Source organism: Apus apus, chromosome 12 (assembly GCF_020740795.1).
Source record: "Apus apus isolate bApuApu2 chromosome 12, bApuApu2.pri.cur, whole genome shotgun sequence".
NCBI lineage: Eukaryota > Metazoa > Chordata > Aves > Apodiformes > Apodidae > Apus > Apus apus.
Window position 1 is genome coordinate 14,814,677 of NC_067293.1, and position 24,693 is coordinate 14,839,369.

At 37.6% G+C, this 24,693-nt stretch overlaps 1 protein-coding gene across 5 annotated transcripts in view; it reads right to left on the reverse strand.

Annotated features, from left to right (window-relative positions):
* DIAPH2 (diaphanous related formin 2) overlaps positions 1-3,621 on the reverse strand; it is a 213,838-nt gene extending 210,217 nt beyond the window's left edge. For all 5 annotated transcript variants that reach the window (XM_051629988.1, XM_051629986.1, XM_051629989.1 and 2 more), the window contains exon 1: positions 3,320-3,621. In XM_051629988.1, coding sequence (XP_051485948.1) covers positions 3,320-3,448 — 129 coding nt within the window. In that variant the 5' untranslated portion in view covers positions 3,449-3,621. The remainder of the gene's footprint in view (positions 1-3,319) is intronic.
* Between the last annotated feature and the right edge of the window lie 21,072 nt (positions 3,622-24,693).

A 24,693-nucleotide genomic window follows, 5' to 3' on the forward strand; every position in this document is an offset into this window, starting at 1 on the left:
AGGGCTGGCAAGAGATCAGATGATTGTTTGCCAAAACAATTTAATTTTTTTTCTGCCCGTTTCATTGTAAACAAAAATAATTACAAAACCACCAGGCACTCATTCCCACCTCTAGTCCTTGTGCCAGCAAAAAATGAGGAAAAAAAAAATAATTATCATATCAGAGCTCATTTAGCAGCTGTGATATGTCAAGGTGCTTATAAGACAGTAATTAAATTTTAGAAAAATACCCCAGTTTACACCACTTGTATAAAAACTGGAAATAAATTCTCATTGTGCACTTCTGTAATAATCAATGAACTACATGAAACTTGAATGACTCTCAAAATTACCCAAAGCAGAAAATAAAAATTGGGATTAGTAGTTCTAATATAGTTCATCTTCAATTATTTGCATGTGTACATATCCATCAATTATCTTCCAGAAAAAATTATTTATACCATCTTTTTATTTTCTAGCACTGATCCTCTCTTGATAGCTTAGTCTTATTTCCTGTCAATCAGGAATAAATGCCATTCATCAGGCTTCAGTCCGTGAAAACAAATAAACAAACCAAACAGAAAACCCAAAGTATGTTTCTCCCATCAAAGCACCATTGCCCATATACTTTCAGATGGAGAAACGAAAAACTTCCACCTTCTTACAGGAGTCTCCCTTCCTACAAAAAAATTACACTTCAGGTTTCCCAGCTCCCTGTCATCCAGAGCCATTTTTAGTCTATCATATAAAAATCACTCCCCTAGACTTCTTCCCAATGACTTACCTAATTTCAGCTGCTATGCCAGGAACTAAAAATAAATTTCCTGCTTGATGTAGTTGCACACCCTCTCCTACCAAGCCCTTGTTCAGCACTCTACTTGATGTGTGAAGTAAGTTCCAGAAAAGAGATATGCTCCTATCGGCTTCTTTGAATTATATGCAACAAACTGCCAGGGTGCAGCTTGATTCAACTCTTGTACTACTGAAACTTGATGAATTTTAAGTTGTGAAGCTGAACCAAGAAAATATCCACACCAAGGTCTGACAAGCTGTATATACAAACTCAGCCACAACCTGACCCTTGCACAGAGATTTTGGCTTTTCTTAGAGAAGTCCCAAACACAGCTTGCACAGTGGAGAATGGCTATGAGGTGCAAGTAAGGTTACTTCCTGAGTATCTAAGGATACTGCTAGCCTCAGCAGAACCAATTCCTCATTCAAAATTCAAGCCAGCAAAATTTAGTAATATTATCATCCTATATAATGGATGAAACCTTTTCCTGATTACACTCTTGTTCTTTCCTTGCAAAACCATGGCAGTAAGTGATAAATCTGGCTATCAGCTCACACTGCCTCAACTTGAAACACACCTGAACACCATCCCTTCCTCAGAGGTAAATCCCTCTTCATGTCAGTTTCACACAACATTTGTCTGTGTCATGTCCAGAATGAAAACAATCTCCCTTCTCATTCTACTCATTCACTCAATTATCTTGCCAGAGGCTAGTCACTTTATCTCAGGGCAAGACTATCTTTTAGAAGGTATGTGGTGCAAGCAATATATCACTGTTCTGATCCATGGTGCTGCTGGACTTTAATAACCCCCTCAAAAAATAAAAGCATATGACTGCATAAGAGATCAAATATTAACATAATGTACTTTTTCACTAAATGTAACAGGAAAAAAGTCTACCCTAGTGACTACAGAACAACTGAAAAGAACATGCAATAGAAATAGTTGGCTGTTCAATCCCATTTTGAGCTCATTTCAATTTATTTATTTATTTTAAATTATGCATTTCTTTCAGAACAAAGTGTTCTTCTCCACTAGAGCAAAATTCAAATTTGTGTCCCCAGCTTCCAACAGAAGCACTTTCCTGTCATTTTTAAATCACTTCCCTGCAGGAAACTTCAAGCAGCCTTCCTAGCTACTTCAGCTAGGAAACAGTGAAGGTACCATAAACATAAACAAACACCTTGGTTATACGAAGAAGTTTATATCCTGTGAAAGGAAGTGTATTTGTTTCCAATAACAACCTAAAACAAAATAAAACATCATCTTTAGTTACCTTTTGCCAAGATACATATGGTTACTTTTAACATAAACACATTTCAAGTCCTCGGGTACTTCAGCTTTCTGTCATGCTTTTAAATAACTGTCACTTTCAGTAACTTTTTGATGCCTCATACAGTACGAATGTAACATCTTCCCCACATGCTTTCTGACTTAGTTAGCAGTGACAAGAACCCACACGCTTCTCAGGCTGATCGGCCCAAGGTTCTGCTGCACTCGGTGAAAGGAACACAAGGCGGGAACACTCACATACTGACTTCCTACTACCCCTAGGTATGAACAACCTTGCAAAAGTTAAATAAAGCTTGTAACTAGTTAGTCAATTCAGTAAGTCAGGTAAGTTTTAAGCAGTCGCTATACTGTTGCTCTTCAAAATCCATCCCAGAAATAAGCTAAAATAAATTGATTCAAAGTTGCAACAAGCGTAAGTAACGAAGTTAACAAAAGCAAACACTGTTATATAAACTGGGCTTGCTGCTAGCAGTGACAGAGCGAGATACAATCCAGTGCTGTGGGCTTTGCAATGTGTCTGTTTCAAGTTATCAGGTCTGTAATTAAGAATATCTTCTTTCAAATCAACAAGCACGGCCGTAATGAGCAAACTCCAGAGTCCTAAAGAGGGCTCGTGTGCTCAAAAGCTTGTCAGCTATTTCCAAAAAGACTAGACAATTCCAAATTTTTGTAATTATTTCCACATGAACTCAGAAACACACTTGGGAAGCACATCATTTACATCACAACCGCCAGTATTCCGGACGCTTCAATGCAAAGAGAAAAAAGCCGCACAAAACGATGATGTTTCAGTCAAAAAGTGAGAAGAACACAGGTTACACTAACAGGTCCTGCTAACAGAACAAGAGGGAACAGCCCCAAAAGGACGGCCCAAGAAAGAAGAGCAGCCTCTCCGGCTCACACCCCTCAGGAAAACATGGGAATTCCCGGTTCCTGCTGGATGCCGCCCCCGGCGCGCTGGCACTGCCAGGCCCTCCGCACGCCCCCCGCCACTTGTCACCTCCCTCTCTCAAGGAGCACCCAAAAACCCTCACAGAAGCTCACGGGATTTTTTATTTATTTATTTATTTATTTTTAAATACCCTTTAATTCCCGAAAGCCCGGCACCCCTCGGGCGCGGCCGCACGTCCCTCCGCCCCAGCCTCTCCCCTCGGGAAGGAACACCCGAACGGCATCCCAGCCTCCTCCTCCCCCGCCTTCCTCCCGGCCTCCGGGCCGCCCCCTGCCCACCTCCCAGCCCCACAGCTTGCTCACCAGCTTCAGCTTGTTCCGGCTCTCCTCTTCCGCGGCGCGCCCGCTCCGCTTCGGGTTCATCTTGCCCAAGCCCAGCGGCTCCTCGCCGCCGCCGCCGCCGCCGCCGCCCAGCGCTGCCTGATCCTCCATCCTCCCACCGGCTCTGCGCCCCAGCACAAACCGCCTCTCTCAGGGGGGCTGGATCCTCAAGGCCCCATCGGGCGGACGCGCAGCACCGGGCGTCTCCCCGTCCCCTCGTCGCCGCCGCGGCGGGAGCAGTTCCTGGTGCGGGGCGGGCGGAGCTCCCGGCGCCGCCGCCTCCCCCTCCCGACCCGCCGCCTCAGCCGCCGCCCGCCTCCGCGCACGCGCCGCGCCCGCCCGCCCCCACCGCGCATGCTCTGGCTGGCCGCGCGTGCGCCGCGAGGCGGGTCCCGGGGCGGGGCGGCGGCGCCTGCCCAGGAAATGGCGGCGCGGGGGGGGTTCCCAGAGCAGCGCCCGCCGGAAAAGGTGAAGTGCGAAACAGCCGGACGGGCCCCGCCGGGGCCGCGCCCGCCTGGCGGGCGGGTGGATGGATGGATGGGTGCCCAGGGCTCCCAGCTGCCTCGTGCCCCAGAAGCAGGTTGCCGGGAGGAGAGGCCGGGGCTGGAGCGGGGCCGTTCCCCTCAGCCGGAGCAGGCTGCCCCGAGAGCTGAGGCGGGACCCCACGGAGGGGCTCTTAGCGTGGCTCTGATTCTCATTCATTCTGCGGTTTTGTTTTGGAAACACACGAGAGTCGAGGGCTAACAGCGATGCTTGAACTAAAAGCGAGCTGTTGTTGCCACAAACAAAAGGCTTGGTTTTTTTTTTGTCTTTGAAATTTGCCAACTCCACGCCCCGATATCTGAGTCATCTACACGTGTTCGTGGTTCACAACAATTCAATAAATTGTTTGGGCCGCCTCCCTTTGGCTGAGCCTGGCGATATAAACGGGAGGTCTCTCAGGATGTGCAAGAGCTGCAGCCGTGTGCAAGTGACGCCGAGGAGGATGAGCAACCGCCAGGCTGTAGTTACATCATGTGGTGGAAGAGCTGCCCACAAGTACCCCCAGTTCCTCCTGCTGTCGCCTGCTCCCCTCTGACAAGTGGCTGGTTGGTTAGCACAGTTACTGTCACCTTTTTTTTTTAGCAAGTCTGCACAGGGTGCTGAACTATGTCTTAAAAAATTGTTGAGTTGTACAAAACATTGCTACAGGGTTTTCTGGAGACCTGCTTTTGAGTAGTTGACTATAAATCAAGCATCATTTCTGCTTCACAACCACCTCAGCAGAAGTTAGGGCCTACCTTGTTATTTTTGACAATGTTTTTTAGTTGTACTCCAGCATTTTAGTATTCCTTTTATTTTTTTTCCCAGTTTCCAGGACTGGGAAACAAATATTACATGCATGAGCCAAGGAGTTATGAGCATATAAACTCTGCAGGCAATTCTAAGCAAAAAAAGTGAGGTGAAATAATGTAAATATCCAATTAGAAAAATTTAAATTGAAATGCCTCTGCAAACCAAACCAAAAAAAAACCAGAAAACCACAACTCTGCTTAAGGCAACCAACCTCAGATCATTTTGGCAGTCAGTTTGCAATGCTGTATTTTGGCCTGTTTCCGAGAGCACACAATGTAGCCTGAGGGTGGAAACTAGTAGTTATACAAACTTTTCTTGGTCTCATCTCTGAAGAAAATGTGTTATAAAACTATGCATTTTACACAAATAATTTCACAGCGTAAAAGAAGCATAACTGTGAAAGGGCACTGACATCTTGATGTTAACATTCCTCCTTGTGGTTTCACATGTCACATGCAGTCACATAACCACAACAGCTAACCATGGCAGAAGGCTGCAAATGTACAGCTGTAAAAAATAAACAAACAAAAACCAAGCAAACAAAACCAACCAACCAAACAAAAAAACCCCACACCCACAAAACAAAAACAAACAAAAGAAAGCAAAAGAAAAACCTCACAGAACTATCTTACAGCAAAATTATCATAAACTCATAAGCATGAGATATTTTGAGCCTGCCCAAATCATGTATTATTTTATATCTGAATTTGAACAAAGTAGGTCTTTGAAGACGACTGGCTGACCCAGCAGTATAAGAACTTACCCCTCTGTCACCATCCCTCTAAACATATAAAAATACAATCATACAGGGATCAGAAGACAAATCCCCTGAGCATATCTTAAAAAAAAAAAAAAAAAAAAAAAGGTTCTGGGTTTATGCATTTTTATAAATTCAGTGATAGAATTTCCATTTGCCAGAGAAGGCATAGACTTCTGCCTAAAAACAGGAGTTCTAAACCAATCATTAAACCAGCTGTTCAGATTTCAGTCCTTGAGAAATTGTGTATTATTCAGGTTTCTAGTAATGAAGAAGAAAGTTAACAATGTTGAAAGTTTTGTCCTAAATGCACTGAGGGGAATCACAGAATCACAATTATCACAGTTGTCAGAGTTGGAAAGGACTTCTAGAGATCCAGCTCCCCTGCCAAAGCAGGATTTGCCTAGAGCAAGAGAAAACACACAGTATTTAACTTAACCACAAACAGGAAGCATGCTGCTAAGTCACCATGTAGTACATTCCCCTGCTTTTCATCCAAAAATTCTGTATCATTAGCACAACCACTCTGCCACAGAAAACATACCACAATCCTTCCACTACTCCTGTCAAGCTGTATACTTTCTTCAGATTGTTTTGCCTCTGTTCCTGATGAGTATCATCACTGCAGTCAGTTTTTACTTTCCTACGCCTTCCTCCTTTTTGCAGTTTTAGTTGGAATCCATTTTCATTTAAGATTTAAAAAAATCCCCAAATTTATCTTCAGAAGGGAGTCAGTCTAAGGTTGTTGAGAATGTGGTAAATAATGAAAAGAAAATCACAGTGTATATAGCTTATCTTAACAGGTAGGAAAACAGGATTGGAAATATTAGCTGCTAAGCAATAAAAATCAATGAAGAGCATTATTTGCTTATGAATAGATATCCCCTATTGATATCATAATCTCACTTTCTAAAAAATACTCTGTACTTAATAAATATTATTTATTTGCAAACCTAAATCCAGAGAAAATCCACTCACTTATAAGATAATTCCAAGAAATACCTGTTTGCTAAAGCTTTATTTAGTCTAAAACAATAATTTGCTGTCCTGTTAGAGGCAATATTTGTACATTCTGCTGTGCTTCTGTAAATTAAGTCACAAGAAGTTACTGTTATTTATACAAAATTTATGTTAGTGATGTAAAGGTACAGTAAGACATTCTGTATTAACGTTAAAACAAAGTGACGTTTCATGTCACAATCATTAACATTATCACAAATGTTAATTGAAAGCATAGCTAATCATAAACATTTCTATACATGGTAAGGAATACTGCTTCAGCAAGGTTAATTTTCTATGGCTGCAACTACATTTTGTTTTTAATCACCTGTGAGATGGCCTGCAGAACAGTTCACTGATTAGTTGGTATACTTTTCAATTTTAAGTGAATTTACACATTTTGCCTGTACTTACAGGAAAAGGAAGCTGACAGCTTCCCACCTATTGTTTAAAAAACGTTTTTGCATTGCATATGTTAGCCAGATAATGATCTCTGTAATCACAGAAGACCTAGTTTTTACTGATTATGTCTAGTTCTAATTTAAAACCTAAATCACTGGAGCTAGATGAGGTGTATCATTACTAAATGATACATTAAAATTATGTAGTCTACTTGTGTCAAGGCACTTCCTTCATTAAAGCAATTGCTATAAATCCAGAAATAAACTGAATAACGATTTTAATCTGAAAAAGATCTTTAGTCATTTTAATTTACTCCAGAACAGCCTCCTTTAATACTTATTAATCAAAATATCAATATGTTTTTTGAGTTTATCTTTTCTAGTGTTTAAATTCACATATCTGTAGTATCTCTTGCTCTGGCATAAGGAATAGGGGACAAAGAAGGCAGCAGGAGATTACCAGACTAACAGTAATTTAATACCAAATTCTTATTACTCTCACCTTTAACTTTCCACTAAAAAGCTCTGATTCATGAGATGTGACAGTTTATACTGCAACAATGAGCAAGATTTTTATCCTTTCCTGTCTACCACATTCTCTACTTAGGGCAGAATACTGTCTGCACTTAGGCTGTCACAGTTCACAGACATGTGATTTAAAATCAATTGAAATAGTGCAAAAGGATAGAGGTGTGTAGGCTGAGGGCAAGTTAAGCTTGTCAGCCAGATCAGTGTTATTATTGCCCATTTCTGGGTCAGAACACTTTGTAATTGTGTTCTCTGTTGGATCTTCAGTGATGGGAGTGTGAAGACAAAGCTACAAAAAAACCCACTGTCCTACATGTACCTCTCTGGAAGAACATGAGCATAAGAGTCTAACAAGATGCATGTTCTATAGCAATATATTCATATGATGCATATATAGGGAGGTGACACCATGCTACAGTGACAGAAAAACATAGGCTCAATTTATAGGAATAATTAAAAAACAGTTAAAAAACAGTTAGCAGTTAAAAAACAACAACAAAACAAAACCAAAGACAACAAACAAACAAAAACACAACCCAACTTATTTTCTCTGACAATTTTACAATTTCAGAATAGAAATGGTATGGAGATCTGGGCATGAAATTGTCCTGGGAGAAGACAGCAGGAGGAAAGGGTTCTGTCATCTTCGTACAGAGCTGGAGAGAGAAGGTGAAGCTATACAAGAGAGTATCTGGAAGAGAACCAGAGGCAATAAGAGGAAGAAGCAAAGAGAACGCAATGAGGTAGTCTTGTAGTCAGCTGCTCGAGGTGTCTAATGGCACAAGAAAGGTCAGGGTTTCCCAATTTGGCTAGAAAGTCATTCCAGACTTTAGTGGAAGTAGTTTCACTGCAACTTAACTAATTAGTAGAAGTGGCATAGAGCTCCAGAGCCACTGTTTCTGCTGAAATTTGGGAATCTGTGGTCTAAATCATGCTTATTCCTTGGGGGAGTGTGTCTCTTAAAATGCTCTCAAGACTCTTGAGCTACTCATTCCCTCATTAAGGAAATCATTTTAGCAATCTGAGGGCATGGGAAGTATACGCTGGTGGAGGACTGCTTCTGTGCAGTAGTGTGTCAGTTGTAAAGCCTTTGCTGTGAAGGTCTTGCTTTATTTTGCCTTTTCCATCTATAGTTCTTCTAGGTCTACTAATGTGAAGTTATTAGTTTGGAGTTGTTCCAAGTTCTTGTCAAACTGTCGTTTCACTTTTTAAAAGTTAGCATTGTTGTAAAAAGAATATGTTGTTTCTGCCTGTTACCATTTCTCATCTCCTGGTGCTCCCTTTTACATACAGCATTCACATGATTGTTGTTAAGTGCATTGCAAAAGTAATCTGGGTTAAAATTTACCTTATTTTAAAATTACTTGCTTTAATTGAAATTCAGTTCCTTGATCTTGCCTATCATGTGGTCACAGAAATGCCTGCACTAGTACAAGAGAAAAGACAAGTTTGAAGTGAAATCCCCTTCAGCATTTATCGGTCCCGCTGATTTCAGGAATCTTGCTCTGATCTGTCCCAGCTGCATCGTCTTGGCTCAGGCTACTGGGGAAATGGCTACATCTTGAGGAACAGCTGTGAGAAGGTTTGTAAAATAGATCCATGTGAGGTGAAAAAGGCAAAATTACAGACTGAGGTTGGCTTTTTGATTGTTTAAAGACTAAAAAAGGAAAATTCTAAAGTGGAAACACCTGAAATCACTACTGAAAAGACTAGGGACTTCAGGAGAGTCATGTAGTGGTGGTAAGATTGTGTTATTGTGGCTAGCGAAAGTGAGTTTTTATTTCCGGGCTTTTGCTTGTTTGGCCAGTGAGGATTCTTTAGGGTTTTTTTTGAGCACGGTGAGTGTTTTGTTCTTAAAGAAGTAACTTGTTAAATCTAAACAATGTGTTATATGTGCTAATTTCTGAAATTGCTGCTTTATAATTCTAAGCTGTTTATGTGTTTTGTTTGTGGTTGAAGGTGCCTAAAAAAGTGACTCAACTAGCGATGGAGTGTGTACTTTCAGTAGTGCTGTTGACTTCCAATGTGTAACTGTAAAAAGGGATGTTTTGACTCACTTTTTTAGAAAGTATCAAGATAATGTACTTCTAGTTTTATGACAACAGAAAAGTTTTTTCTGGGTTTAATTCCTTTTAGATAAATCAGTTTATATTGTGATAAAGTTTTTTTTGCTTTTTCTGGACCTTTCTCTATCTTAATGTGGTATTTTAAATCAGTGTATGTTTGTAGGTTATCCTGTGAGTTCTAGGTGGTATTTGTTAGTTAATATCTTTACCCCTATTTAATAAACATAATATAGCTACAAAAATACTTAATTATCTTGAAAGCTTCTAAGTAATTCATGAAACACTAGAGTCTTAGTATGACTTGGATTTTCTTTTTTATACTTTGTGATCTGCTGACCTAATCTTAATATAGTTTTACTAGTAATGATTAGATAAATTGACTCCTAAAATTATTTCTCCAAAGTAAATCTCCACTTTAACAAAGCTGTTTCTTTTCCTCTATTTCTATTCAATAAATACCTGTCCCAAAATGGTATCTATACATAAGAGTTTACTTAAAGCTTTTTGAGAGACTGCAACACTGAGCTAAGACACCAAGTAAAAACAAACAAAGAAACCAACAACCCACAAACCAAAAAAAAATGAACAAAAAAACCCCAAACAGTAAAGCTTGACTTACTATGTTTAAGTTCTGTCCTGAAACAGCATTAGTACAACATTGCAATTGAAGGAATGTGTAGTTATCTGAAAGTACTGTGAAACAGTCTTTTTTTCAGAAGAAAGATGAAAAAGTATTGGTAGCTTTCTAATCTCTCTTAAAGGTGCAATGTAATGCTGGTATTTTCATGTTAGGTCTTGAATGAAGTATAGGCAGACATGAGTAGGTTTGATAATTCATATATTGAAAATGTGTTGAAGCTGTTTATTTTCTGGGAACAGGTTTCTTAATCTTCTGTGTAGATGGATAGCAGAACATGATGGCTTTTCTGGAATGTTCAAAGCATTGTGTTTCCTGGGCTTTTTTCTAGCAATAAAGAACTATACTTATTTCTCTTTGCAAGCTTGTTACACAAGCACTGGCTGTAAGTGTGCTCAGACTAACACAGAATATATATCTTGATGAACAATAGTGTTCCTTTGTCTTACTGAATAAAACATTAGTCAGCATATACTGAGAGTAATGGCATCACGTTGCTTAGACTCTGAACTGTTTAGTCTGCATTCTGGTGGTGGCTCTTAGTACTGAGACATGCTTAAACAAGCCAACATGGTAATGGATTATGCTGTAGGAGCCTTTTTCAATGCTTCCTTTGGAATACTTCCTCTAGCACACTGTTTATTTTTTAATTATTTTTTTAAAGTCTTGTTATATAGATTTGCTTTGTGACTGAAAAGTAATTCAGTAAAACTAGGCATCAGAGCACAGTATCCTTCCTGTGTAGTTTTTATGAGATCAGCCATTTATGAGAGATGGCTAAATCACTTCATGTAATTACATAGTCACATGTACAGACTAAAGTTAAAATATTTTAACCATATGAATGTTTAGATAAGGGAGATGACATAATTGTGAACCACTCCCAGTTTTTAACAACTGAACCATTTTAAGTTTCATACTGGGTTCTTCAGTTAAGTGGGTGTCTCCAGCTTTAGATCAATTATGTTGCACTCTTTGGAGTCCTCAGCAGTTCTTCCCACAGACTACAATAATATTTGTTTATAGAAGAGCTAATCAACTAAACATTCCTCTGCTGCTAAGTACAGCCAGCAAGCTGCTTATGAGTCAGGACTGGCAGATAATTCTGTTGCATATCAGTGAAAACTTTACTGCTAAGTTGTAATGTTTATTGTATGAACAAATACCAACTTCTTGGCTCTTATTTGTCACATACCAGTAAGCAATGTTTTCAGTGTTCACTGTAGTAAGCTTATGCTTGTAAAGAGCTAGAAAAAAACAACTTCATTACACAATCATTCTGAAGACACAGTAAGCTCAGAAGTTAACAATGTTATATCATGTGTGATATAAGACACACATGTTTAACTGGTAACTAGGCTTTCAAATGTTCATTAGTCTAATTTCCATATAGAAAGGAAACTGCCCCAGCAGTTAAGGGCAAGTGATTGAATAAACACAGTGATAAATTAAACTATAATGACATCATTTTTGGCAGTTTTGAAAGTCTTCTAATGTTGCAATTTTTTAGGTGGAAAAAGTGCACTGCAAAATCCCATTTGTAAGTAAGGGACTATATAATATGAATAATAATTAACCACTTTATAGAGACACTGAAATTAAGTTCCCCTTGTAACAATAGTTTGGGAAAAGCTCATGTCTCCTATCATCTTTTCATCTTTCAATATAATGAATAAAACACAAAAGGAACTGCCTCTCCTGCAACTTGTTAGAATTCCTTAAATTTAATACCAGCTTTGAAAGGCAATTGATCACCCAAGTATGTCCAATGTTTACAGTTATTTCTGTATAAATATTTTTGTATTTAAAATAAGCTATCATAATAAGAAGCTTGTTATCATGTCAGCTTAGCGAATCAAGAGTACTCGGTGACTAAGCGGCTGTACACTTGACTGAGATAGAGGAAACAAATTTTGTTTGTTCTGACCAATTGCTTGACTGTCTGGCTTTCACAATGTTACTGCCCTGGCAGAGGGGTTATATTAAGCTAGTAATATTTTCATAGAAATAATAAGGAAATCAGAAGTGATTGGCATATTTTTTATAAATTCTGTTCCAGAGCACTACCTGACAGATTAAAATGCCAAGATCAGTTGAGAAGCATGCCAGAACTGGCCTTTCAGTGCCTGGATGAGTGCTTTTATTGCAGGGATAGCAGGTACTGCCATTCTGGACATGGGAAAGGTTTTTCTGATACTGATGTACTTTCTCCAAAGCCTGTGCCTGGCTTTTATATCCCCTGCTGTTCCGGGTAGTGTTTGTGCTGCTGTGCTTTGGCTAATGCTCTTCCCAGTTCAGGCTCCTGTTGGCGATCTGTCAGCACTATGAGTTAACACTGCTATGGGGAAGGTGACTACTTAGCACAGCACTTTGCCCTTCCGCGGTCTAGAAAGTGTTGGTTATGTCCACGCTTCTCTTCCCACTTCAAACCAATAAGGCAGAATGTTCATTGATAATTCACTATGTTCTCTGTTTAGCTTCACATTTGTTGTTCAAACGTGGAATTCAATGCCTTTTGGTTTCTGCATATTCTATTTACTAATAAAGTGTCAGAAACATAATTGAATAACTATTTGAGCTGGCAGAATACACAAACTTAACATTAGTTCCTGGACTTATATATTCTTACTTAGAACTGAAGCTAAGGAGCTGTTAAAGTGAATCACAGCAGCCAAGATTATGCTAATCTGGTTTTAGTGACATGAACAGGAGAATTTTAGAGCTTTTTTAAAATCCAGTATCCTATTCAGACAGCTGAACAAAGGAATGGAGGAGTGTTTGATTCGCTAAAATTAAATATGTTAAAAGCATTAAAGGTTGCTTAAAACACATTCCTATCTTGGCAGTTTCTTTTGCTATTTTGCATGAGAAGATGTTTTAAAAAATAATTCAAAAATTAGCCTAAAATGAAATGTCGCTTTTGAACATGTACATTTATTATTAAAAACATAAAACCTATTTTGTGGTAGAATCATCTTGAAGAAAAATGTGGTCAAGGCAGTGAGCATACAGGACATCTTTTGGAATATTTTTTGTTGTAGAAATGTCTACATAAACTACTATATTGTGCTTACGTGTTGTCCTCTTTGGAAATTAAGATGTGATTCCAATGGAGTGGTGATTGTTGGGAAGTTAGTATCATATCTTAGAGGTGTTGAGGCTGTTTTGAATCTGCTTCTTTGTGTTGTGCACCTTTGGCAAAATATGCCATAGCCTCATGAATTTTACTTCTGTCACAGTAGCTGTTCATAGATTGCTAAAGTTAGTGGAAGTGGTGAGTTTATTGTGTCTTGTGAGTAGCATACCTAGTCCTTTTCTTTATATTAGATTAATCCAATTTACCTACTGCAATATACTGTGTAATGTAACTCCTAATCAAGCCATATTCAAAATTTTATATGCAATATTTGTAATTCCATTTTTAATATTAATACATGTCAAGATTTAGGTATTTAGTTTGCAGTACTGTTTGTCTGTGTCAGCTTGTTTTTGTAGCTCTAAATTTTGATGATGAATTTGAGAGTTCTAATGCTTGACAGTTTAAAACCAGAGCTTCAGACCTTGTATTTCCTTGACCTCGTTAATATCTTCTACCAATATGCATCGACTTCTAGATGTTTTAAAAAAAATAAAGAATGGATCATTGTTGGCTTATAGATTACATGCTAGAAAATTTGCTTTGTAGGAGGAACCATATATTTTAAAAGTAGAGCACTTCATCATATTATCTCACCTTTTTTACAAGCGTGGCTTTATTTTTAGCCCTTTCTCCAGCAGTGAAATTGTTTATACCTAGTCACATATTGTGCTCTTCAGATTGTGGAGGGAAGAAAAATGAAACGGACCAAAGGGACAGAAGTTAAAAATTACAGAACACAGATGTACTTTCTGAATGCACAGTCAGTTCACCAGAGAAAATTCTAATGTATTTCTGTTGTAAAAAGGAAAATACTTTAATAAATGTAAGGTCATGGAGCAGTCCTCCTTCACTGGCAGAGCTCACATTCCAAAGACCTCAGATTCTCTCAGTTACTGACTGAGGGCAAAACAGCAGACATAAAAAGAGGCTTAGACATAGATGGCATTTAAAAAAAAAAAAAAGAGAGAGAGAGGGAGAAAGGTCTATTTCAAAAAGTGGATTGCCTTTTCATCTGGGAACTGTTATCTCAAAAGTTTACCATGCCTGCTTTTTTAACATAATATACAGTAGGAAGTTAGAAAAATGGTAAAAAAAAAAGGGATTTTTGTAGTTTAAGGGCAACATGGTTTAGTTAAAAAATGTAATTGGGTTAAATTAATTAAAAAGAATAATAGCCCTTCTTCCTTCCCCAGTCCAAATTTGGAAGCTCAGTAAATTGGAGGGGGGAATTTCTGGGTTGATGTTTGCATTTCTGCATTTTAAATGAGCTTATGTGTCAAAACTCCTGGTTGTCATGATTCCTCTCCTTGACACAGATATCTGTTAACTAGTTGACCTTTTTTATTGTTGCACATGAAGCTACTGGGATCAATAAAATACTTTGTTTTTTAATTTATCTTCGACTGCAAGTGATATTTGGACACCTAGGGTGTTTGTTTTGCTTGTCTGCACTTAAAACTTGACTAAGTTTCCAGTTCAGCAACTCTCAGCATTGAACTGTGTACAATTTAGAGCAACATAAAACACTAATAAAAACTTAGAATTATTAATTATGTTGATAAATGGCTAGTTCATTTACAAGTCTCTTAACTAGTAAATGGAGCATTGTTGCTACATCCTCAGATTCTTTGAGCTATAAGCAGTTGATTAGGGCAGGTATTCTGGGGAAAAAAAAAAGTAGTTGCTTGGTCTTAACATACAACTGCAATGGTGACTGATCTAGTGAATGTTCTAGCCCTTATTTTCCTGTGTAGTTCATGATCTGTAGTCATGACTAAGCTACCTCAGCCTGAGCGATAAGTGATAATGAGAAATGCTTTACCATTGCATCGATATCCTGTTTCAAGGGTGTTTTAATCTCAGAGTTGATGCTTGTCTGAGTTGTACTGACCTGATTCTTTCAAGGGCTGTTTAAATTTCCCCAATGTGAAGTAAGTTATGTCACTTCAGAAGTAAGTGTGTGCTGACTCATCACAGGGCAGCACTGCCCCATCCTTCAGTGCTGTTGGTTCTATTGTGTGTCTAGTTCACAGCAGCTGCATTTCCATAAGTGATGAAAGATGAGGGAAGGAATAACAGAAGGAAAAATTTTCATCTTTGAAGACTTGGGGATCCTGGGAATATGTGGCCTTCCCACTCACCCCTTTGCTTTGCAAAAAGTTTCATAAGCACGTTATGTAAACAATAAAGAACAAGTATATAGGGAAAGTATATGGATTTTACATTGGCATTTTCCTGGGGGTTTTGGTAACCTTGTTGTTTGTGTTTTTACTTATGATTGAGCATATCAGTATGTGAAAATTAGTGCTTTCTCAGTAGACAAACTTAAGCTGGTGTTAGTTACATTATGAATAATGTGACCACAGAGTTTGCAGAAAACAGGAAACAGCTTTTTGTCATACTTCCTTTTTGGGGGAATGCTTCATCATGACACTACTCAAAATTATCTGTTAATTTGCCAGCTCTGGGAGACGCCCAGTATTGCACACTGAAGAAAGTGGGTACAAGAAAATCAGTTTTGGTTGATAGAACAACAAATAATGTTTTTTCCATCAGCATAATTGAGCAACTATTCAGTATCTCTTGCATGTACAGGAACTAAAAGGAAGCTTTTGGTAGTGCCAAGAATCTTTCTACAGTTGTAAAAATTGCAATATACAATATTTGTGGACAATGATGCCTTATGAGAAATGGAGCACTTAACCTTTTGCTTTAGATTAAAAATCTAAAGATATATATTTAATACAAATGGAGGTGGATAAGCAGGAAAATAAGTTGTCGAGTATAAACTTGAAAAGTTTGAATGACTTTTTATTAAATATTCTACTTTAAACTGTTTTCTAGTTGATAGACAAGTTCATTAAATGCTTCTGAAAAGAAACCTATATTTCTGTCATCAGTGAACACATTTTTTGGCAATGTAGAGTCTATGCTTCTATTTGAAATGTTTTAGATGGGAAATACTTGTAGCTGAGGACCTTTTTCTTAGAGACATGCATGTTTGCTTCAGATACCTGGTAATAAACAGTTTGTATGACTTCTGTATCAGATAGAAATTTGAAATTTCCATTATTTGTATCCCTCTTTCAAGTGAGGGATTTAATTTGAACTTGCATTGTCAGCAGTGGTATAGCAATGATTAGCAGCAACAGGTTTCCTTTGTGGGTCTTGACATGAGCTAGAAATGAGTAATGAGTGAAAGGGAAGTAGCCAGCATTTACCGACAGTGAATGCAGCTAATTATGTGTTTTTTGAAGCTGAAAGATAGACCAGTCAGACTCAAACACTACAAAAAATAAAGGGAGCTGCACTAGAACTGCTGCTGCCTGGAATTCTTTAAGAACTTGTTTGGTGGGTGTGTGGGAGAATGCATAGTTTCTAGGAGAGATTTTGAAAGCCTAATTGTACTTGATAACTAAATAAAATTGGAACAATACAATAATTAACAAATGGAAAAGAGTATTGTTTGCATTACAGACATTTACTTTGCTATTTATTTTTTTCTGAATGCTGTCCTTAATTTAACTTCTTTTCACATTAAGATTGAAAAAATGCTTTTTTTTTAAAGCATACACATGCTTCTTTCTACATTGTTTTTTTGCAGATAAGTCTTTTGCTTTCCAGACCTCATTAAGCAGTCAGTTGAGCAGGCTAAATGAAGTGTTACAAGTGGTAATGGATACTTAGTCCATGTAACTACAACAAGATTATGAGATACTGAAATGCTGAGCACTTAAATAGCATAGTATCATTTATATTACAAATAAAGGCAGCAAGTAAATAACTTGTCTACTAGTGATAGCAACGTGATAGGGTAGATCTGGGTTACTAGATGAGGCAGTTCTGTTTTCTGCATTTAGCCTTGTCTGCCATCTAAGAGCATCTTAGCCTTTTCTGAAAAAAAAAAAAGTGTCTCCTTTTGAGGTACTTATGCCTGAATGGAATATGAGTAGGCAGTAAGTTTCCAGAAAGATGTTTTTTGAAAATCAAGTTGTGTTGTGTTAATCAAATTTACACACATATGAAGTTCTTGGTTTGCAACATTCTAGGTTGTTGCTATGATGCATAGATAACACTGCGAAAGTTGCCTGGATTTCTCCAAGCTTGGGTTACAGTTATTCAGATATAAGTAAGTTTAGATGCAAATAATTCATGCATTGGGAGTTATAAAAGATCATAAAAAGAAAAACAAAACAAAGGCTGTAAAAGGACAATTAATCCTGTGTGCAGTGGAGTGTTTGAAGCCTGACTTCCTTAATTGTCTTGTTCATGTTCTCATATCTAAGGAATAAATTCTTGAATTAGTCTAGCAGAGCAGATGCTTACCTGTCTCCCATACAGGTTCTCTGATGTGTAAGGGATAATTTTATGCTGTTGCTTTTTTCTTTCAATTCAGAGTTTATCATAGATCTTTTCTCTATATTGCTGACTATCTTCAGAGAGGTTGTAAAAGCTGTCTTCTGAGGTTTCTTTGTGACATTTGGTTAAAATGGGGTTTAAACAAGTAAAACAAGCTCTTTATTTATAACACTGGTAGTTCAGAAACTTCTGGAAGAAAGCTCTTGCTGAAAGTAATCTGAAGGCTTTCTGCTTTGGCTGAATTCGCAAAGGATTTTTAACATGAACTGGGTCAAGTTTTAACTGTCTTCTTAACTGTTATCTGCTTATATTGCTGTTCCCTAAATGATTAAGGGTAACTTGTTTTCCATACTAAGTGACTTGTGATACATTAAATAAGCAGTGCTAACACAGTAGTACCTGACGTAAGGGATGATTATGATCTGATCTTCCATCGGTGTCCATGCTGCTACTGGAACCAGGCTTTCCACATGTAATTGTTTTTCTTAGTGATCCAAGAACTCAATTTCCCCTGTATTCTCTCTCATGAACACTACTGAATGTACCAAGTAAACCATAAGAATGTTTTTGAGTTTTTTTTAATTCAGAGGCACCCCCATCTTTTCCCTCCCACCCTCTGTTTTCCATCCTCTCCTTTTGCTTATGATTTGGGAGGGAGGGGTTAGGCATACAATCCTAATTTAACTTGGGTACCTTTTCACAGGATTTGTATTAAGGGATCCCAAACCATTTAATTTCATATGTAATTGTTCCACACTACTAACTGAATGTTGGAATTGCATGTTTTTTCCCCCTGAATGATATTACTTAGCTATGCACCACCCTTGCAATGTTAATTGCTGTCTCTAGCGACTGTTGAGTACATGGCATATTTTGAAATATCAGATACCTGAACCTTTCCACCAGTCAGGACTTTCATGTTCAGAAATATTTATTTTAAGTTCAGTTATTTGGGGAAATGTTTAATTTCAATTAAGTTCTTCTAAAATTTTCCAGTGTTGCAACCAAAAATAATGGGTGTGGCTCCTGACTCACTTTCTGCCTATGCAGTATATAGTTTGTTTGCCAAACTGAAGCAGGCAGCCATAGGAAAACATCACTTTGTAGGTTATTATCTCAAAAAATGAGGACATAGAAATAAAAGCATGTACAATTGCTGGAAAGTTAGTCCTGTTTCTTTGAGTAGGGTAGTGACTAGTCAACATATGTGATATTATAAAAAATATTCTGAAGTACAATGGCTTAATGGCACATAATGCATTGGGCAGGGAGGGAATCCCATATTACATAAAGAGAAAGGGGATCATCTCTGCATTTACCATCAAGTTGATCAGTGTTGCTATGAGGTACTGTCCCACTTAGTGGTGTGCATTCATTTTTAAATCAGTAGAAAGAGTGAACTGCCTTGGCCTAATAAATGAAGGTGAGAATTGCTACACCAGATAAACCATATTGATTTTCTTTTACAATTAATTTGCATAAACATATTTGCAATTATGACTGGAAATAATTAAGGTGTTTCTTATCTGCTCAGGTTCTGAATATAAATTACTTCTGGACTATATCTAGTTCTTTATAACTGTTAAGTAGTCACATAATGAAAAAGAAAATCTGCTTACTCAAAGCAAGTTAGACTGTAAGCAGTGTTGGCAAGGTTGTTTTGTGATGTCTTTCCTCCTGCACCCCAAAATAAAATTGCATATCGCTTGTTTGAATAAGATGGAAATTAACAAGGATGGATTTCACTACTGAAAAACTTTATGTACTGTGACAGTTTATTCTCTGTGAGAAAAAAGTATGTTGAAGGACAGATGCTGTGTATAGATGCTTCATTTGTAATTTTAAGTACTGAAAAACCCAACTCCTCAAGCTATTGCAAGGTCCCTCATGTGATTTCTGGTGTAGTGATTAATATCTGTTTTGTAGGCAGTAGTTTCAGAGTTGTTTAAAGCACCACTGAATAAGATAGCATCTCAATTGGCTACTTTAAATATGAGCCATTACTTTTGACAGAAACTGGATAGCATACGATGTCTGCTTAAGTTATTGGTGGCACTTGTGGGCTATCTCATTTTGTTTGAAATAGTTTCTTTTCCTCCCCAGCTGATTAAATAATTTCTAATGCTGGCTTGTATTTGCATGTATATTTTTGGGATAAAATTACTGTAATGACATGTAAAAGGGCAAAATTGAAAAAATATATAAAAATTAGCATTTATGATTGCACTCAGTCATTGGATCACTAACTTTAATTCAAATTAGACGTAGCAGATTTATACTTAAGTATCGTGCATTTATAATTTGAAGTATAGAAAAAATTCTCAGGTGCTGTAATTTTCCAAAACAGATCTCTCAACCATATGGAAATGTAAATTACAAGTTTAGTGCACAACAGAATAATCCCGTGGTACGGAGCAACCAATTACATTAAGCAACCACAATTAAATGCGGTTAAATCTCCTACAAAGCAGCTTTATATCTGACTTCAAGTAGTAAGTAAAAATACTTCTGCAGTTATGAACTGTGAGTTATTTCCCAGCATGTTAATATATTGAGGTTCTTCTTAAGTTTACATAGGACAAGAATGATGTAAGATAAGGGCTATGGATTTTCCAGGTGAAAGTTAACAAGGGCTCAAGCTGTGTTAGACATCTTAATCATTATCTTAGATATGAAACAGCTTAACTTCTGAACTTGAAGTATTGCCTGATACTGTGAAAGGCACAGTTCCCCTGCTCCCTCCACCACCTCCAGGCTGGAACAAGTCCTGCAGTTGTGGCAGTGAGGTACAAGGTAATTCTTCAGAAATGGAAGAAGTTAACAGTGCAAAAGGCTGATTTTTGCACAGAACAAGGCTAACCTTTAAATAGGCTACTGAAGCTGCTCCTGAAAAGCATACAAAAATTACTTCAGCTTTCTAATGCCTCTGCTGTCTACAAAGTTTGCTTACGTTTCCTTGACCAAGATTTATTTGTGGAGATTTGACAAGAATTGTAATTTTAAATTTCTCCAGATAAAAAACAATTCACAGTTGAATGTTTGCTAATTATTTTCACTCAGCTTTGTTGCTTGCCAGACTTTTCAGTTTTATTTCATGTTATTACTTGTTGCTCTGGAAATAAACATTAAATGGGAATGGGGTATCATCACTGTTGACTAGTAATTCTGTGAAATACAATTTGAAATGAACCTGTCTTCATGAGAATGCTCAAAAGCACCAAATGCTTCCTGGTTCTTAAAATTTTTACTAGAAGGCAAAATAGAGTGAGATTAATGTACTTTAAATTTAAAAAAAACCACCTGAGATTTAGATGGCTTCTAACAGAAGGATCTTAGTGAAGTCATTTCAGAAAGATGCTTTCTCTGAAATAATTAAATTATCTGAACATAATTAAATGTGATAAACATTATTTCATCTTCAATTTAAGTGATGTGTTGCTTTATCATGTCAAACTTTCGCTATCATACATATTAGTGTTATCAAACCACTCCACTGTTTCCTGAGTCTACAGAGAAGACAGTAGGTTTAACACTGATTCATGAATAACATTGTGATTTATGTCATCTGGAGAGTCATTAGATAGGAAGTGCTGATGAAACAGGAAACCAGGCATTGTATTAAAACATCCATAAGTATGTAGTTAGAGGAAAAAGCTGTAAAAATAATTTAAGGGAGATATTGCTGTATACTTATTTAAAATAAATACTTCTTTTGCACAAGTGAGTACTGTAATTGTTGATAATAAATGACCTTGATCTAAAGCTAACTTATTTCATTGAACCTACTAAATGCACATAGATGTCAAAATAAATTACCAAGTTGCTGTTAACTCTTAAGAAATCAAGGTTAATTCTTATTTGTCTGGTACCATAAGCTTTGAAGGCTATAGTTAAGTTTTATTAACCTGAGATTGTGTGAAAATGAAGTCTTCAGGAAGTAAGTTTATCCTCACTATCTGGTTATAGAAAATATACTAGCACAGTCTGGTGCTGTTCTAGCATAAAATTCTGTGAGACACATCCCACTGAGGTACATTCAGAGTCTGGAAGATGATCACTTCTACTGTCCAGTCTGCGACTAGTATTTGCAGTATTTAATATTCTACGTTGTGTGAATGTGTTCTTCTATTCTACTCTGTCTTGCATCTTTCCGCAGCCTTCCAGGACTTTACAACAGAGTATGTGCTTAAATGCAAGACTACAGTAAAAACTGTGTGCTTCACAACAGGTCCAGAGGTGTCGGTATCTTGTAATCACAAGCCACCTTTAAAGAAAGTGTTGGTAATACTGTTATGTAGCGTTTCATGTATGGTACGTTGTGATGATCCAAAGGACAGTACATCTCCTTTTATTTTTAGGGAGGAAAGAAACTGAACTAAGAATACAGACATTTGGTACATTGCTTTATTACCTAACTGTGTCTTTCAGTAGAGCTACCTGCACAGTTGTGAGCTGTTTACTAATTTGATGTTAATCTTGCCACGTTTTCCCTCTCCCCCCCCAGCTCTGTAGCAATTCGATTTAAGTTTTGCATAGGTGTGAGTTCACAGGATGATTGTGGTGCATAAATCATCAGCAGAGATGAAGATAGCTTTTTCCCCATATACTAATCTGTATAACTTTGTTGTAACAAGTTTTGTCCTGAAATTGTAGGAGTTCAGAAACTGAAAACAACTATTTGTCATCACTAGAACTTGATTGCAGTTGCATTTAAAAATATTTTTGGGTTTGAGTATCAGCTGAATTGTTCAAGTTTTTCAGAACTCAGAAAAATGTGTATCTGTGCTACCCAGGATTTCTATTCTGTTTGTTTAAATTTTATTTTTTTATTCCCTGGGGGAGAGTGGCTGGATATCTATCCAGCAGAAAAGGACCTCCTTACTTAACAAGAATTCCTTTTTGCATTATAATTCCTCTGTGGAGACACAGAGGTGCATGCGACTTCTTGGCTTTACTGGTAGAATGGTAAGTAAATGGAGGCTCCCCCTTAAAGAAGGGAGGTCATGAAGCCTTCATGTTGCCTCATCAAGGATGCAATAACAAACCAAAATCAATATGCTAGGAGCAGAAAGGATCTTAACAAATCTGAGAGAAGCACTATTGTAGCAGTCAATTCAGTGTTAAATGTCAGCTATTGGTTTAGCAAACACATGTATTGTGGGACATGTTCTACTAATTCTTACCTTCATGTGATTTCTGAGCAGAATTTATTGCTTCAGTTTGTTTTATAGAAATGTGTGTCCCTCAAGCTTGAAATGTGGAAACTTAATTAAGATGAAAATGGGAAACATAGTTAGGGATTTGTTTTGCCATGTGTTTTTAACTGCCACCGTTATCAGGGACACAAATCCCAAAAAGCCAACCACAAACCAAGCTCAGATTCCAAATAAAATATTGGTAGAGAAATTACACTCATCCTCACAGAATGTAGCCGTATGTGTATCCTTCCTCATGCAGCAGTACTTGAATGGAATCCAACAGCATCATATAAGGAGAGAACTTCAGCTTTCTTGAGTAGCTTTAGCACCTATGCAGTACAAGTCAGCCATATCTTTAAAACGATTAATCGGAAAGTACTTATTTTTGAGCTGAGGGATAAAACGTTCAAACTTAGGTCGTGAATTACGGTTGTATTGTATTAGATTTGGGAATGTGATGCTTCCCTCTACTGGCCGACCCACAGATACTAAGTTTTATTATCTGGTGAAGCAAAGCACAGATATTTCATAAAGAGCAGCCTATTCTTAGGACTGAGGTAAGAGGATTGTCGTTGCAGTCTCTTACACAGGAAGAATTTAATCCTTTACCTGCATCACCAAACAGCTTTATATTGTAAAGTGACTAAAATTACATCAGTCAGTTTTGGGAAAGAGAAGTATGCTCAGATCTTAAGCCACTTCATGTCTACTGGTAACACTAATGCTAAGCATTTGCAGTACATTACAAAGATCACATAATGAATACTTACGTTTTGCAAGGAAGACTTTCATCCAGTGTGGAACCTGTGACTGATACTTAAAATTGACTTATCTTTGTGCTTAACTTCAAGAGTTTAAATGCTGCTTTAATGTCAGATGAGAAGTTATGCATACATCTCATTTTGTGAGTTGATGCAAAACCCACATAAATTTCCTGGTCACTTACATTATCTAAGATAATAAGAAAAAATGCTTTGATATTGGTTGCAGTGCATTTTCCATGAAATGAATTACCAGTGATGGCAATATTCTTCTTAACATGAGCATTCTAAGATGCTCAGGACAGTTTCAGACTGCTCTGTGTATAACAACCTGATGCTGTCAAAACACTTGCATATCATAAGGTGCTCTTTCAAGTGATCTGGAGACTTCTAGATCTCAATTTCTTCCTCTATTAAGTGATGCCACTTTGACTCTATAACGTATAATGTTGCAGATTCTTCACCTTTGTAGCTAGAGATGAACAGCTCACTGAGAGACATTTTTCCTCTTTAATCTAAAAGTTCTTATGTTAAATTGGTCCTAGCTATTGAGAGGCTGCTGAAGTTGGCCACCCTGAGATCCACAGACTGAAGGTCTTCACTAAGGACTAAGTTTGTTCAGCTGGATCCTCTGCACTTCCCTTTGTGTGGCTGTTATTCTGTAGTGACAGACAGAAGGATTATTGCTGCTGGTGTTGTGAGTGGACACTTAATTTGCCAGGACTTGCCATGGAGATTAGTATCTCTTGTGGTGGGTTTCCACTTAGTTTTTAAGTGCACAGAATTCCACTTTCTTGCTAGCAGGTGCAAGATAGGGACAAAGACAGAAATTGTCTTCTGAAAACTTGTCACTCCCTAACAGTGAGCAAAATGACAATTTATTTGGCTGAGTTTAGGTTCTTCGTGTGTCAGTTTTTACATGTGTAATCTGAATGATATTTCCTCCTGAAATTGGGTTTTTAAATAGTTGATACTTAAATTAACTTCTGCTCTGGTTGTCTCGTGAATTTTTCAGGACTCAGTAGCAGGCATTTGTATGGCCTTTATGTGTCATTTTGATACTGAGCACTAGTCATAGTGCCCCTTACAAGGAAATTTGTGAATCTGGACCCAAACTACAAATGGGTTAACAGCTAAGAAACAGCTTTCTAAAATGTGATCCAACTGTTGTTTTTA